Source organism: Corvus kubaryi, unplaced genomic scaffold, assembly GCF_017639235.1.
Source record: "Corvus kubaryi isolate FWS band 111438036 unplaced genomic scaffold, C.kubaryi_AGA036_p1.0 37266, whole genome shotgun sequence".
NCBI classification, from domain to species: domain Eukaryota; kingdom Metazoa; phylum Chordata; class Aves; order Passeriformes; family Corvidae; genus Corvus; species Corvus kubaryi.
In genome coordinates this window covers 171,233-187,458 of record NW_024581081.1, presented here as the reverse complement: position 1 = coordinate 187,458, position 16,226 = coordinate 171,233, and the positions used below count along the sequence as shown (strand labels likewise).

General features: G+C 36.2%; 1 protein-coding gene across 1 annotated transcript in view; it reads right to left on the bottom strand.

Moving 5' to 3' along the window:
* The window catches only part of BIRC6 (baculoviral IAP repeat containing 6), a 173,602-nt gene that overhangs the window by 124,607 nt on the left and 32,769 nt on the right, over positions 1-16,226 (bottom strand). Inside the window, exons 11-16 of the mRNA XM_042024996.1 lie at positions 13,264-13,413; positions 9,745-9,970; positions 5,264-5,424; positions 2,305-2,436; positions 967-1,098; positions 536-714 (exon numbers count right to left, since the gene is read on the bottom strand). Of these exons, the coding sequence (XP_041880930.1) occupies positions 536-714; positions 967-1,098; positions 2,305-2,436; positions 5,264-5,424; positions 9,745-9,970; positions 13,264-13,413 (980 nt within the window). The remainder of the gene's footprint in view (positions 1-535; positions 715-966; positions 1,099-2,304; positions 2,437-5,263; positions 5,425-9,744; positions 9,971-13,263; positions 13,414-16,226) is intronic.

Genomic DNA, 16,226 nt, shown 5'->3' with positions numbered 1-16,226 from the left:
GATTTATTCTTATACATTGTTCAGTGAAATGCAAGCAGTTCACTAAAATCTCTCAGTTTGAGCACTGTACTAAAATTAACTATTTTTATTCACTAAATTCTATAATATAGAACAATAAATTATTCATGTTCTGTAATCTATTATGCTCTAACTATTCTAATAATGTCCACAAGATGTACATCATATCATCCCATCTTACAACTACAATGATCAAGAGTAAAACACACACACACACACATCTTCATAGAAGGATAAGGCCTATCAACTACTGAAAATACTCAAGGAAACAAAAGTTTCAAAAACAAGTGTTCAGAATGTGAAAGTGGCAGAACAGACTTTTTCCATTAAATTTGCACAAAAGAAACAATTTAGAAATGTTGAACTCTAATTCTTGAAGGTGTCAACACAGTGTCACCTCTTTAGAAGGTAGTCTTTTAATGGATCTTAATTCTGCTAACAGCTGTTTCGTTTTCAGATGACAGGAATCATACCAAGTCTACAACTAACACATGAATCTTCCTTGGCTATTTATTACCTTGCCTGCTGCAACTTTTGCCAACAATGAAGCAAGAGAATGGCCCTTGTTCGTTTGAGGTTTTAGAGGAGGTATTCTAACCACTGGTCTAATGCCACCATTGCAGATTTCTTCTGTTCCTCTGTCATTCACTGCTTTAACATGAATTAAAAATGAACGATACTTGCCACCAGCCATGCCTAAAAGTGGAGAACAACAAGGGAGGGGGAAGAATTTGCACAGTTTAAACAGATTGCAAGTTGTAAACAGAACAGAACAACCACATAAATTACAGTACTTGATCATCAGTTTGAAAGAGCAACTCACTATGGTGTTACACAGCAAAATTTGTCAATGTAAAAATAAATAACAAACCTATGGCTGACTACAGAAGTATGAGATGCACTTCAGTCACACACACTTCATGCGAACAGCATAATAAACGGGTTTACCTTTAACAAGCTTTGGACTTGTTAGTGTCAACATTCCAGCATGTCCTGATAGATCAAGTCCAGTAGCCAGCCATACTGGACCACAAAGTATATCTTCTTTGTGTTCCTCCAGAAATGGACACAATCTAAGACCTTACAAAAACATGAGCAATATGGATCTCAATTAGCCGTAAGTCACAAAATCTGATCATTTGCATGGATTAAAAATACACCATCTCAAACTCTGACCACTAAATACATGTAACTCAACATAAAAAATGGCTTGAAGTTCACTTTTAGATATTTTCCAGTGAAATCAATTAAGGTAAACAGCATTTTTAGAACCATTTTCAGTTGCATTATATGGATAACATATATGTTGACTGGCTTACAAAAGCCACAAAATACACAGCTGATTAAATAAAGAACCAATATATATGAGTCACACCCTTACTGGGTCGTTACTGAAGCAGGATAATACTGTTTAAAACAGAACAAAATTAAAAATAAATTTAAAACAAAGACAGTTTTGTTTCTTCTATGTGATATACAAATTACTGAAATTATCATTCACTCATCTGCTGCTCCTTTCTCAGCATGAAACACCTCCTTTATCACCCATTTGATCCTTCCCCCGATCCTTTGTAACCCCTCCTGTCTTGGAGTCATAGAATCGTAGAATGGTTTGGGTTGGAAAGGACCTTTACAGTCATGCTCTAGATAAGCTGTGAAGTAAGACTGTTGAAAGGACCAAGCAAAAGAACCATAGCTCTAGGACTGAATCACTCCAACTGTCAAATTTTAGCCTGCAGCTCTCCTCACCCAGACCCACTCACTGCCTTTCACAGTCTAAGACATTTTGTGGAAGAGCACTAGTTAACAAGAGAAGTTATAAAGACAGGCACAGTCCATGTGATGTGGCCTAGTTATGATTTCTTTATGTTCTGCGCCTTGCTTTCTTGGTTAACTGCAGCAATCTCTACAAAACCCAGGCATGCAAAGAAAAATTATATTAAAACTAGTCAAAGAAACAAAGTAAAATACTGCTGAAACAGGCTAGCAACTTCACTTAGAAAGGTGTCCTATCAATCTACTTGATTTCTAAATTCAAATAAATATTCATCTGCTTGTAAGCACCAAACCTCTCTAGCAGTTTTGCACATTTTTGTTGTGTTTCTGTTAAACTTTCAACTCATACAGCAAACAGTGCAGTGAGAGAAATAACTTTGAATACAGCTGAAAAATCAGTCTATCTTAATGTCTGAGAAATTTTTGCAGGGGAATTCAAATTTATCATTAAAAGAAGAAAAAAGCAAGCTCCTATTTTAATTGAAGTATAACAAGATCAATAAAACTTACATTGTGGTTCCTCTACATCCATATACTGCATTTCCTCATTGAATTCTACCAGTCCTGGTTTTCCATTTCTCTCCACTTCAATGTTATGAGCTGGAGATAAAGGAAATGTGATCTGTCTATCTACTGCTGCTTCTGGAAATAAAAATATTAGCATGATTTCAAACACTGTTCAAGGCTCAGGAAAAACAAAAGTGGTAGTTTGCATAGCAAAATTATCAGCTTTCTGCCCACAGCAATATTTCTAATATAAACCCACAAATACACAAAGACATATTTTTCATATGGATTGAAGCTGCAGCAAATAGTTAAAAAATAGTATTTCCGCATGACCTGTAATGAGCCTGTTTTGCTTTAACACTGCCCAAATTCTTTTCCCCTAATAATCAACTACAGATTACTCCTAAGCAATTAAATTCCAGTACTTAAAGTTTGATAATTTAAAGTTAAAATAACTGGATTGCTCCTGCTGAACATCAAACATTATTTTGGTAATACTTAAATACAGTTCTTTTTCCAATTTAACGGATCACATGAATTATAGATGAAGAGGACATGCCAGCAAATTAACAAGAAGCATATACAGTGAATTAACTGCCAGACCAAAAAACCATTAGTTCCCAACCAGAAGAATTATGCCTCTGGCCTTCCCATTACTACACACTACATATTTAACTGTTTCCAGGGCTCCTGTCATACAAAATAATGACTGAATAAACTCTGCCCTACACATCTTCCCTACATCTCATTATCTTAAAATTTCAGTTCCTTTCTCACCCCATGGAAGGAGAGAAAGGAGGGAGGGAAGTTAATTGAATTCCAGTCTGAGGTTTTTATACATTTCCAAGAGCCATCAAACTATCTTGAATATTACATCTCCCTAGGATTGGGACATTTTGGTTAAGATCTATCACAGATATAAATTATCTAGCTTTGTCTTCCCTTATAATGAAATCATTAGTGTCCTATTATTTTATTCAATAGTGCATAGAGAAAAGGCAAATGTCACTAAAGTCCTTTTCCAAAACTCAAGAAATTGAAAAAGAGAAGGAAATAACTGCAATGCAGCTACACTTGGAGAAGATGTTGGTTAGTTGTGGATCTCCAATCCTACTGAGTAAAAAAGAAAAAACTTTGTCAAGGCTGCCTTGCAGGTGCTCTCACATTCCCCAGTCCTTCCATACTGCCTGATCCCCTATTCAATGCTTACTCTACCCTGTCTGTAACAGAAAAAAGCAAATTCCAGTACATTGCATGTAAGGAAGTGAAATGGCATTTTCAGGAAGAGAGAGCTCTGTCATGTCTTCTGCTCAGTATGCTGTGCTGAAAAGCATTCACAGAGAGCTCTGGCAATTTAGTTCACACCTAAATCAAATGTCTCCAAGGAATTACCAACTCATGGAACTGTTTGCTCAGAAGTGTTTGAAATTGAAGCATTAAGGAAAAGAGTTTAACTTTTCTTCTATTGTTTTGTTCCATAGGTGAAGATTTTCTGATTAATTCTGACATCCAGATCTGCAAATGGACTGAAATCATGCTGAAAACAAAGCAGGTTCCATTCAGGAGAGAAACATGGACAATCCGTTCTGGTGGTTTTTGGTTTTTTTTTGATAGAACATATTTCTCCTACATGTTAAAATTAAGGTTTTACATCAAGTATTAAAAAAAATGAAGAAACTGAAAGAACACCTGTTGACTGCTGTCCTGCAGTCACAGCTAGCACTTCTGTTAAATCTAAACCATCTTGATTCGTAAAAGAACAGGCTTTCCTCAAAGAATATTAATATGCTAGCGTATTTTGTTCTTGGGTAGCAACCAGTTTACATTATTTAAAGGAGCATCTCCAGCACACGACTTTTGCTGTTAAACACTGGGGGATGCTACAGAGTGAAGTTTTATGAAAGCATGTCAATGATGTTTAAAATGCCTATATTCCTTTTTGAAATTTACAGCTGTTACTCCTGTGTAAGTGGGATGGTCTTACTTAGCAATTAAGAAAAAATAGGAAAAGCAGGAGGGAAAAGGGCTTTTATGATCATGCTTGCTGTTCTCCTCAACACATTTTATATCCAGCAACCAATTTAATATCTGACAGCAAGATTTCTCTGAAATAGTCAATTCCCAGAAGCTTTTGAAACAGAGGTGGCCAGTTAAAGATAACCAATTAATGCCTCAATAAAAGGAGGTGCTGCATGTAATACCTTCCACTCCCAGCAGACAAGGCAGCAGGATATGAAACGAACACTCTCACCACAGGAAAATCCCAATAGAGGCACTTCCACATCAAAGAAATGACTTTTCAATTTATGCTACCCCCTCACAGGTTCCCTGAGAGCTAGTAAGATGCAGAGTCCAGTTAGGAGCCTTGCAAGGCAAGAGCATTCCTAACTTTGGTCTACTCAGTCAAAGCGGCAAGGAACAAAAGGTGAAATTATACTGCAGCTTTCACATAGTTTAGTTAATGAGCCAAATGATGAGAGAATTCCCAAGGAAGCCAGGGATTTTCTTACTGCCATCAAGAAAAGCCTTGCTATTTTCTCACTGGCAAATAATTTCCTTCTGTGACTTAGAATAATTTATTATAATTTTTTTTTACTATGTCAAGAACTAAAAGAGCACCATTTGTTTAATCAATCTCTAGGATGATTTACAATTGACAACTTATTTTTAATGACTGTAGGATTCATGCAGTACAGAATTATAATTGAGTTCAGTCTTTCTGAGCTATGTACTTTCACTTGTGTAAATGTCAAGATTTTGGAACTGTTTACCCAGTTTGCCTCCACAATTTACATTCAAGCATGATAAGAGAGAAGAGCCCATGATACTAAGAAACAGAATAAAGCAGTAAAAGTGAAATTCTTACACAATTACAAGCAATTTTTCTGATATACATCACAGAGAATAATGAGTTTGAGAAAAGAAATAATGTTCTGAAAGATATCTTAAGTTTTTTTCTTACCATTGACTTTTCCTAAGCCTGGAGCTTTATTTTTCAGTAAAGTCACTTGAATCTGAGGGATGTTTGTGATGTTTGAATTCAAAACAAATTTGAAGTCCACATGTCCAACCATACAAGCTTTTGGTAAAACCAGTTCAAAGACATGCTCATCCCAGCTGTTGCTGTCAGGAAATAAAATAAGACAATGACCCAGTGTCAGGAGAAAATTCAGATCATGCAGGCAGCATCACACAGTCCATTCTGCATCTATGCACACTGTCTTTAACAAGAAGAAAAACTTATTTTGTCTTACTTGACATCTGCATGGATTTCTGAAGTAGAAGTCTTTCAAACTTTAAAGCTTTCAAGCTTTCAAGCTAACCATATTAATTTTGTGAAGATGTTAAAAAGCCAATTGATATGGCAGGGTGAAACAGGGTTCAGATAAAAGCAGCAGTGGAAAGATTCCCTATTACCTTCATCACAGTATGGTTTTCTTATTACTATAAATACCAGCTACTTGTTTCCATGAAAAAAAGGTATGAGAATAAAAAAGCAAACACAACACTAAAAGAGGATCGATTAGTGAAGTGTACAAAAGCATGACTGGAAGTACCTACCTTGTAATCTCCCTTAAGTTACCCTCATCCATTGTTTAACACTTACCAATGCGTTGCGTAAGTGTTTGAGAAAGTGGTACAAAATCAACATACAGGAGACTCAAAATACTATTTTGAAATTACTTTTAAAGCACGTTTGATAATTCATACAGGATGAAACATGCTTCTTACCAGACGCACATTCAGAAGCCTGTGCTGGGCAAAAGGGTGCAGCTTCCTTTTAGTAAGTCGCATTTTAGTTTTGAAGACAAGTTTGGTTTTACACAAAGTGTAAACTTGAGACAAGTACCCCTCAATGATCTGTTCCATAGTTTGATACACTAGGGTTTGCAAAAAATTGTTCAAACCAAAGAGCAATGAAAATAAAACTAATAATGTGTCAACTGTTCTGCTTGTACACATTTTTTTAAATAATTGAACTTCTTGATCTCCTTCATTTGGCAGTAAATATTTTTTTTAAATGTTACTTTGATATACTTATTTAGCTGTATAACTGAGAACACTAAGAAACTGAGTATGCTGCTATAAATATTTTTGAAGCGTCTTTCTAACACCTAATTCACAAATAAATATTTTAACTCCAATAGCATGCTACACACTGAGTATTGTGCAGAAAACCATTTTAAAATAGATTAAGGGATGGTGCAAATGTATTTATTTCTTTACAGTAATATCCCTGAAGGCCAGATCTCTTTCAGGCACATGTAATAAACTTAAAAGAGATTTCAGGTACAAGTAATGAAATGGCATGCCAGCTTTCCAGAGCAAGCAACACAGAAAAGCAGAGATTTTGGGAGGAACGATGGACAGAAGTGAAAGATGGACAGAAGAGAATTTGTGGTTATGATTCACGAAGTAACAGTGAAGAATTTTCAGCTAACTGTACAAGGAACACAAACAAATAAAATATAATGAAAATGTATCCCATTGCTCTGGGGAAAAAAAACCCCTAAACCTCTGTTAGCAACTGTAATACTAAATACTTAGAATCACTCATGCCTTTCCTCTAGCTTGGAGTACACATAATCCAGTGCCAAACAGAGAAAAGTTTGGGGGTGGTATTTCATGTCATGCAAAGCATGGACTAAATAAGACACTCAAAGGAGCCAGACTTCTGAAAGACAAAGTAATATTCTGCTCATCCAGTTTTAGTTAAAGATCTGGTACAAACCCAGAAATGAATAATAAACCACTTTGTCTGCAGCAGTCTTTTATAGTCTGTGTGTTGCACACAATGCACACAGCCATAGCGAATTACAACTGTTACTTGTCTACCCCAGAAATCAATTTTTGACAGAATTGAGCAGCAGATGCTCAATAGGTATGGATGGAATAAACAATCTCCATTAAGGTCTCATATTAACCCAGCAGTAAAGAGATTTTCTTATACCTCTGACAATAAACTTCACAATCTAGTTCTCTGATTAGTTAAGACTTCCCTTTCAAGATTTTTTTTTTTTAGTATCTCATAGGTTTGCTTAAGTACATCCTTTATTCATGTGTAAAGTTCCAAAGTAGCAAACAAATTACTTCCTTATTATTTTCTCAGTATCTCAGCATATCTATCCTAAATATCACTTTTCTCTGATAATCTAATGCAAAGTCTTTTAGGAACTCTTCTACCTTTGAAACCCACCTAAATCTATAGCATCTCTCTAAAGAAGAACATACAATCCATACTGTGTTCCAAACGCCAATATAGCGTCATTCTCAACCACAAGATATTTTTCAACACACTTATTCATTCCTTCTCTAGAACATCTCACCATCTGATCTTCCAATGCAACTGAACTTTGAACTGCAAAGACATTTCCAGAGGTTAAACACTGGAAAGAACATTAGTATCTAGCTCTTCCTTCTTTCATATATTTTAAAATATGTCTCCATAAGATGAATACATGCTACATAAATTTGAGAAAAAGCCAGGAAACTCAGATGTCACTGCTTTATCCATGCATATTAGGAATTCATGTATCTCTCTTTTAAAAGAATTAACCTCATTTAACATTTCAGTTAAATTACTGCTGAGGGTACAATACTGATATTTAGATAATTCACAAGGTAAACCAGACTCTGCTTTTCTGTTTTCTTTGTTGAACAGTCTTTTTAAAATAACAAACTAGGATTGCAATATAATGCCATTTTCTAAAATACAGTTACAGGATTATCTCTTTCTATTTGAGAAACAAAAGAATTACCATATCAAATTGCATTACTCATCCATCTAACACTGTAATCCCACATGGTGATAGGTATCAGTATGAGGCACGCAAAAAGAAGATAAAAGGAACCTCATAGTAACAACCAAAAAATAATCCAGAAATCAAAAAGTTTCTTCCCAGATAACTTTTAATTAAGAGCTAACATGGCTTTCAATCTTAAGATTCTACCCTAAGAACAAAGGGACTGTAATTTAATAATTTTCATCATGAGTCACATAGCAGCTGTCAAAGATTTCCAGTACTAAACCAAAACTTTTAACTTTTCCCCTTTACAACCGTGTTTTACTTAGCAGCAGGCATACTTCTTTTCCTCTAATGAAACTATATTCATAAGCTAATTTTCCACTTATCCCCTTACAATTAACTGCTATTACCTTCACTGCTTGCTTCCTTATAACTTCATATTGATAGCTCGTTACTTTTCAACTGTTGCTGAACACACCTGGATAATCAACTGGAAGTTATTTTGCAAGGAACCACCTCCCTTCCCCTTGCTACATACAGAATATTTGACTTACACAAAGCAAAACCACAAGATAAATAAAGGTTTTAAAGCCTATAATATATTGCAAGTTTTTAACCATAGCTTATGAACATTTATTTAGTTCAGCTCCTGTTATGTGTCAGCCCAGGAGATGCCTGCATCTATTATGTGTTTTCCCACCTGGAATGCTTCATTATCACTTGCTATCTTTCAGTTGTTTATAGGACATGCTTTTTTTGCCCCACACATGACCTCTAGCTCCCCTAGGACCCTCTGGCCATTTTCTTGTTTTCAATCTATGGCTATTCTGAGTCTACATGACAATCCAAATGTTACACATCAGTGGAACAGATGTGTAGCAGTCTGACCCAAAAGATCCTGTAGTGTCTTTATTCACATCCCTTAATAAACCAAAGAAACTTCTATTTACATTTTGTTTCTCCAAGCATTTTTCACAAAAAGCTGCACAAAGCTACTTCATGTAGGTTTTAAGCAATTCTTCAAGGAGACTGCAACACTGCTGTACTTGTATTTAGGAGCCCAGAGGAATTCCAAGTTCTCATGTCATGTGTAAAAAACTAAGTATTGCTACACACAGCATGTTGGTGAACTTCATTTCAATGAAAATACTGCCTAAACTTTAGTACTACTAGGGCTCTGGAGTGGCTTAAATATCTCCTATATAAAGATTTAACTTGAATAGACATAAATCCAGATTCTACCTTCATATTTTGAAGTAAATTACAATACCATTTCATTTAAGACAATTAATTAGTCACACTGGCACCCACAGTTTGCATTTTCGGATTAAATAATGTGCTCAAAATGTGTGTATACCTAAGAAAGGTGAATCAGACTTTTATAGAAACTATCAAGAATATCTCTAATTCTGGAAAATGTGCTTGTCTAATTATGTAATGTAATAACCACATTTGGCAAATAAAATTCAAAACCTGACTTTTCAATTTGTTTCAAGGTCCACTAAAATGCCTCTGGCAATCTCACAAACACCTATAATGCAAACTACCAAATGAGGATTATCATCTTTGAAAACACATGCTCTTAAACTTGCACACTAGTTGAAAACAATTAAATTGCATGAGATCTGTGGCTGTACAGCTACACAAACTAGTTAAGCAATGCACGCGATTCCTTGTGCGCTGCTGCCCTACGTACCTGTCTGTCTGCAGCTTCCAAGTCCGAGTGTGCTGAGCTGCATCCCCGTGGTGCTGCTGGTGCAGATGCTGAGGGTGCCGCCTTTGCTGCTGCTCCTGCTGGACTTCCACCCAACAGGGAGGGACAGTGGCTGAAAACCGTGGTGTCAAGGTTTCAAAACGGGTCAGTTCCACCAGGGATGTCAGTGTTTCAAGGGAGAACGGCTGGTCCACCAAAAGATCAACTCCTGAGTAATTACAGCACATGCATTCATCACTACATAGGTATTTTTTCTACAACATCCTTTTAAAAAGTTTGAAATATATCAGAACTGCTATAAGCAAAATGAACTGTAAGTCATATGGAGGTTTTTTTAGTTAAGAAAAGAATAATAAAAAACTCCCTCCCCCCAAAAAAGCAGCACCCTAAACAAACAACAACAAAAACCAAACACAAAAAACCCCAAACACAAGCAACCAAACATCCCAGCCTTGAAGCCAGTATCCTTTGAAGGCAGTTCACTTGGAATAAATTTTCTAAGTACTGAGATGTCTGAGCATACTGTCTGGTATTCAACAGAGGCATCAGGAATAAGTAATTAGCCAGTAATTAGTAATTATATTAATTAGTAATTATACTTTGAAGATGCAAAGCTGATTAAACATTTTTTTAATATCCCTATTGACTCAGATAAAAAAAAGTTTTATATGTCACAAAAACAGACATACAGAATTACTATGCATTTTTATCACTGCTTAAAACATTACTTTGGCCCCTGATTATCAATAGAGATGTGTTTTAGGATGGATTACTACAATGCTGTGGAAGGTTCCCAATTCAGTTTAAAAGAGGGGTAAGTGAAAAACAAACATGCTTTATGTAAAGCTCTTAAAAGACACTGAGCCGAGACAATTATTTTGTCTTCTTGTCTTTATATTTAGGCCTTGTACCAAGGAAACAAGGATATTAATTGAAGTATTGAAAACTAAAATATCCCAGGAAGCCAAATACCTAAAGGAACCACAAAGAAACCAAAAATAATCAGATTTCCTTAGACATACAAAACCCCAAACCAATCAAAAAAACCCAAACCAAACCAAAACCAACCAAATAAAAAAAACTAAACCAAAACAAAAAACCCCAAACAAAACCCAACCATCCAAACAAAAAACCCCAACCAACCAAACCTGAGGGAAAATAAGATATGCACAATGTATATTTTCTAGTATTTTGAGCATTTTCTCTTAAAAATGCATTTTGAAGGAAAAGCCTTTACTTGTAAAGAAATCATGGTTTTTAAAAGGAGAAAGTTTGTTACCTGACTACTACTGTCACCACCCAGGGTGGGGAGATTATAATACACAAACACAAATACCACCCTCCCTGTGAAGCCTGAACCTAGAGAGCATCTTGAAAAGCAATCCAGGTCGAGCTTGAGGTGAGATACTTGGACAGGTAATAAATTCACTCTCACTGAAATGGTAATAATTTCTACTTTTCAGTCTAGGAGGCAGGAAAATGCCAAAGAAATTAGAAATGCTTTAGAAATTGAATTTCAATAATACAGCAAAGACCTCCACTTTTTTAACTGCCAAATGTGAACCTCATTAGCTGGATGACACTGCAATGAGAAGTGAGATCATTGCTCAAACTGAACAACAAGCCTATCTTTGATCAGACTGGATTTTTCTGCTTCATTCTCCTTCCTCCTCCAACGGAAACAAAGCCAAATTCAAAGTATTCAGAGCAACCACATACATGTAATCAACGCCTAAAACTGAAAAATGAAGGATTTAACTTTCCACTGCTGTCAGGTATACTTGGCTTCTTTTAAAAATTACAAGACTTTAAATTTATTCTAACAGAGTGTTATAACAAGATGAAGTTCTAACAGCAAACTTGAAAACAGGTTTTAAACCAGTCAGGAAGACTAATATTCTTTCTTAATTCACTTTGAAAAGAAGCATTATTTTAGATTACTTCACCACAAAAAACCCTCTGCTCCTTAAAAGGAAACAGTAATCTAAGATTGCTGTAAGATTAACTTATTTTCTGTTAAAGCCATAAAATTTAAAACGCATCCAAGTCACAAACTGAGGCTAGAAAATTACATTCAAGAAATGCATTCTAGAATGCAAACAGTGCAGAAAAATAAACACGTAAAGCCTACAATATAAAGTAATAATATATATGAGCAAAAGGTTCTGCTTGTTGTAGGAGTTCATTTCCCCAAACAGAAACCTTTCTCTTGAGCTGTGTCTCTGTCTAAAAAATATGCTAAGACAGAAGTGGAAGAAAATGGTTTTTTCTGTTGTTTAATACATAAGACCAAAAGAGAAGCAACACTGATATTATAAATGCTGAGGGCAAAGGCTGATCACAACCCATTACTGAAGATGTTTGCACAGTCCTAACAATCATTCTCATATATGCTAAGAGTCCCGTATTACTGACTTTACTATCCTTAACCTGGATAGTTCAGATGAAGAGTTCTTTAACCACCATTTAGTTTCAACAATTCCCACTCAGACCCCTCATTTCAGCACTGGATCCTTACGACCACTAAGCTTCTCTCAGAGCTTTTAGTGGCTCAGCTTGATGCCACAGAAAAACAGTATTCAGTTTATCTGATCATTACTTTGTATCTAACAACTCTCTGGAAACTGCTACAGAACAACATCAAGTAATACCACAACGTCTGAATTATATGACTACTTAAAGGAGGACCTGCAGCTTGTGGACAATCTGAAGATACAGCTACTTTGAAGTCTATACATAAATAAATCAATTTCTTATTCCAGTAAGTCATATTCAAGCCTATACTGAAGGCTGGATGGGAATGAGATGAAAAAAGGAAAATAATTCCCCTTTATAGTACTGGCAGAATTTAAACAGTAATTATCATCTACTTGACTCATCAGGACTGTCAGAGTTACCATTTGCTTGGAAGTCACTTAAATTTGCTGATAACCTACTATACAGGGAATGCATCCATTGAAACACATCTATGTCCTTGACATCTATATTCTTTTTTGCTTTATTTAGCAAAAGAAAGGTGAAGAAAGCCATAGACTTTCTTCCCCTCACATATGTAAACCAGTTTACTTTCTCGTGATTTTCAAACTTCAACAATGGCTTCTTTGGTGAAAAAGAGGAGGAGCAGGAGAAATTCAGTCCTCAAAGCAACCGCTGTAATGCTGCTTACAAATGAACTTATGATAAAAACCATTTTTTCCTTCTTTTGACTGACTCCTGTGGAATAAAATCGGGGTCAGACAAATACAGTCTGCCACACTTAAAATCACACGTAGAGACTGAAGAAAGTCAAAGTGGTTTGTTTGGGGTTTTTTTAAATCAGGAACTGTTATGCTTGTACACACCCAGTGACAGATATATAGCAATTACAGAACTCTAACTTTGGGCAGCAAAAAAATTATAAAGCAGCAGGCTATTAAATAACTGAAAATCATGTTCATATGCAACTTTCAAAAATGACCAAAGTATTTTTACTCAGGATACATGTACATGTGTGCAATTTACCTGTAATGCCTGGACTAGAAGGGTTAGATAAGGGCTTGGTGCCTTCTGATGACTGTTCTACACTTTTGGAAAGGGATCCATCTACAAGTATATCAGCTTCATCTATGTCATCGCAGGTCCCTCCAATCTGAAGGAAATGAAGTTCTCCACCTAAAATCATCAGAGACAACAAAAGAAGAAAGTTTAGACGGGCATACAGCTAAATTCAGCTCACAAGACAGGCTTGCACTTGAACTGCTATGCAATTATGACAGTATTTATGCAGGACCTGAAACCAGTAAAATTGTACAGGAATACTTATTTTGCTTTACTACTACTATTTTTTTTTCAGGGCAAATGCAAAACAGAACTACAAAAATACTGCAGTTGCGAATGGTATCAAAGGTAAAAAATATTTGGGGGGATGGGTTTTAAAAGGCAATTAACAAAAGAAATCTCAATAGAAACTAAAAATCATAATCATTATGACACTTCCAATAATCCAAATTATGCTTATAACAGAAAATATTCCATCATGTCAAGTGAAGGCCTACACTACCTCATCTGTACAGAGTGCATAAATTCCCTTTTAAAATTCAGTATCTCAAAATTGAAAATTAAACTAATTTCTCTGAATTCTCCTAACTAAGGAGCTCTCCGCATTATTTCATCAAACTTAGAATTAAAACACTGATCAGGTAAACAGACAAAAGAGCAAAGTCCAAAATTTTCAGTGGACACAATGTATTGATGGAAGCTTAAAATCGTTCAAGGAGGTTGCCCATTATTCACCACTACAGATCTGCACAGATCAACTCATAGATCAGTATCATTTACAGAGACATCATAGAACCAAAGACTGCTAAGATCATCAAGTCCAGCCATTAACCCAGCACTGCCAAGTCCACCACTAAACCAGGTCTCTGAACGATACATCTGCACATCTTTTAAATACCTCCAGATATAGTGACTCCACTACTGCCCTGAGCAGCCTGTTCCAGTGTTTGGCAACCCTTTCTGTGAAAACATTTCTCCTAAGATCAAATCTCCTCTGGAGCAACTTGAGGCCATTTCCCCTCATCCTGCCACTTGTTATTTCAGAGAAGAGGCCAACCCACACCTCACTACAATCTCCTTCTCTCAGGTGGTTGTCCAGAAGGATAAGGGTATCCCTGAGCCTCCTTTTCTCCAGACTAATTAACCCCAGCTCTCTCAGCCGCTCCTCCTTCGACTTGGGCTCTAAGTCAATGAGAAGGAATGTTTAACTTTACATAAGGTTGGGGAGGGGGGGTGGGGGGGTGGGATGAGAAGAGCTGTTACCAGTTTCAGAAGTTACAAGAAGTCAAATCAGTAGGATTCAAATCCAGAGGCAAATCCAAGCATAGGCCTTATGTGATTTTTCTGAAACATTATTAGACTGACCTTCAGCATCTGACTAACATGATGACAAACCCTGTTATGCAAAATATCCAGGTAATTCAAAACAAACAAACTTGAGAATAAAAATGTAATAAAACTCCAAGATAAAACATATATGTCCGGCACTGTGAGGGGTGAAGAGAGTGAAACAGAGAGTGATAGAGGCATGGGGAGGCAGAGTGTGTGAGGCACAGAGAAAAGATCTGAGGAACAGAGAGAACTCGTACAGTTTGGGTTTTTTTTGATATTTCACTAAGAAAGGCCTGACAACAAATGGCTTAACAAACTCACTCTTTAATGAAGACAGAGTAACAAGAGGAATATAATAGCTTAAATGAACAAAACAGTCAGAACAACTCTGTGGACAGGATCAATGCATTGTGCTGTGGGAAAATCCACCCCAGGTCAGGGTAATGTTGTACAAAAGTAGCGTTCCCAGGATCTGAAAGGATGGGAGATTTTCTCATTATCTGTATTTATCTTTTTATTCTATCTTTGTAAAACAGCTATTTTATTAAGCCATTTCTTGGTGGGTCTTTTCTAATTGAGATCCACTAAGAAGCCTGTACCTCCCCTCTCTCAGCCTCAACCCACACACCCTTGGCGTAGAACAGTACGTCCCAAGGAGACCTCAGAAGTGGAGGCAGGAAAAAATAGTTCTAGCAAATAACACTTATGAGTTTCCTTGAAATTAAACAGCTCATAAATAAGCAATTTTCCTCAGACTTCAAAGAGAATTAGAGACACATTAGAAAACACAGACCTTGACAGCTTCATTTGGTAGTAAATCAAACCTCACTTTGTTTATCACTTTGTTTACTGCTCAGGAGCAAAAAGATCCTTACCAATTTTTCCATACAAGAGAAGAGTCATAATCCCTGAATCCCTGAAAGATTCCAGCACTTTTCCAAGAAAAAGTCTGTGCTAAACTTGAGATCTCACTTCCTCCTTTTTATAAAGGTTCTGTAAAGAAGTTTACCATGAACTTCACTTGTACAGTATTAGCCTTTCCATATGCACTTTTCCAAAACGCTGTAGATGGTTCTGCCTCTGTATCACAAAGGAGGCATTTCCTCTCACGGAACATCCAAAGATGACTTTCTCAGGATGCATGCTTCATTATTTGTTTCAATGATACCGTAGTTCCAATAGTCAAGTGCAAGTGAAAAAAATCTGCGCAAAAGTCAATGCTTCATTTCTTTTTGGTGTTACTACTATTGTTTGCAGCACCAGGCTCAAAGAGTGACTCGTCCAGTGCTTTCTAATTCTAGCCAGGGAACAAACATCTCAAGTAGCAGTTTATCCAAAGGTTTCTGCGCTTGCATCACTTTGACAGAAGCAATAAATGCTTCTGTTGCACTACCAAGAAGATATGAAAGCTGACACTGACTTACTCAGTTATCACAAAAGAGACAAATTGGAAACTAGCATCATTATACTTCCCTCAAAAAACAGGTAACACAATCAAAACATTGTTAATTTAAAACCTGCAATTTGCATGGATTCAAGAACCTGGTGGGCAATACAAACACAACATAAGAATAATAAATTCATTCAAATAAATC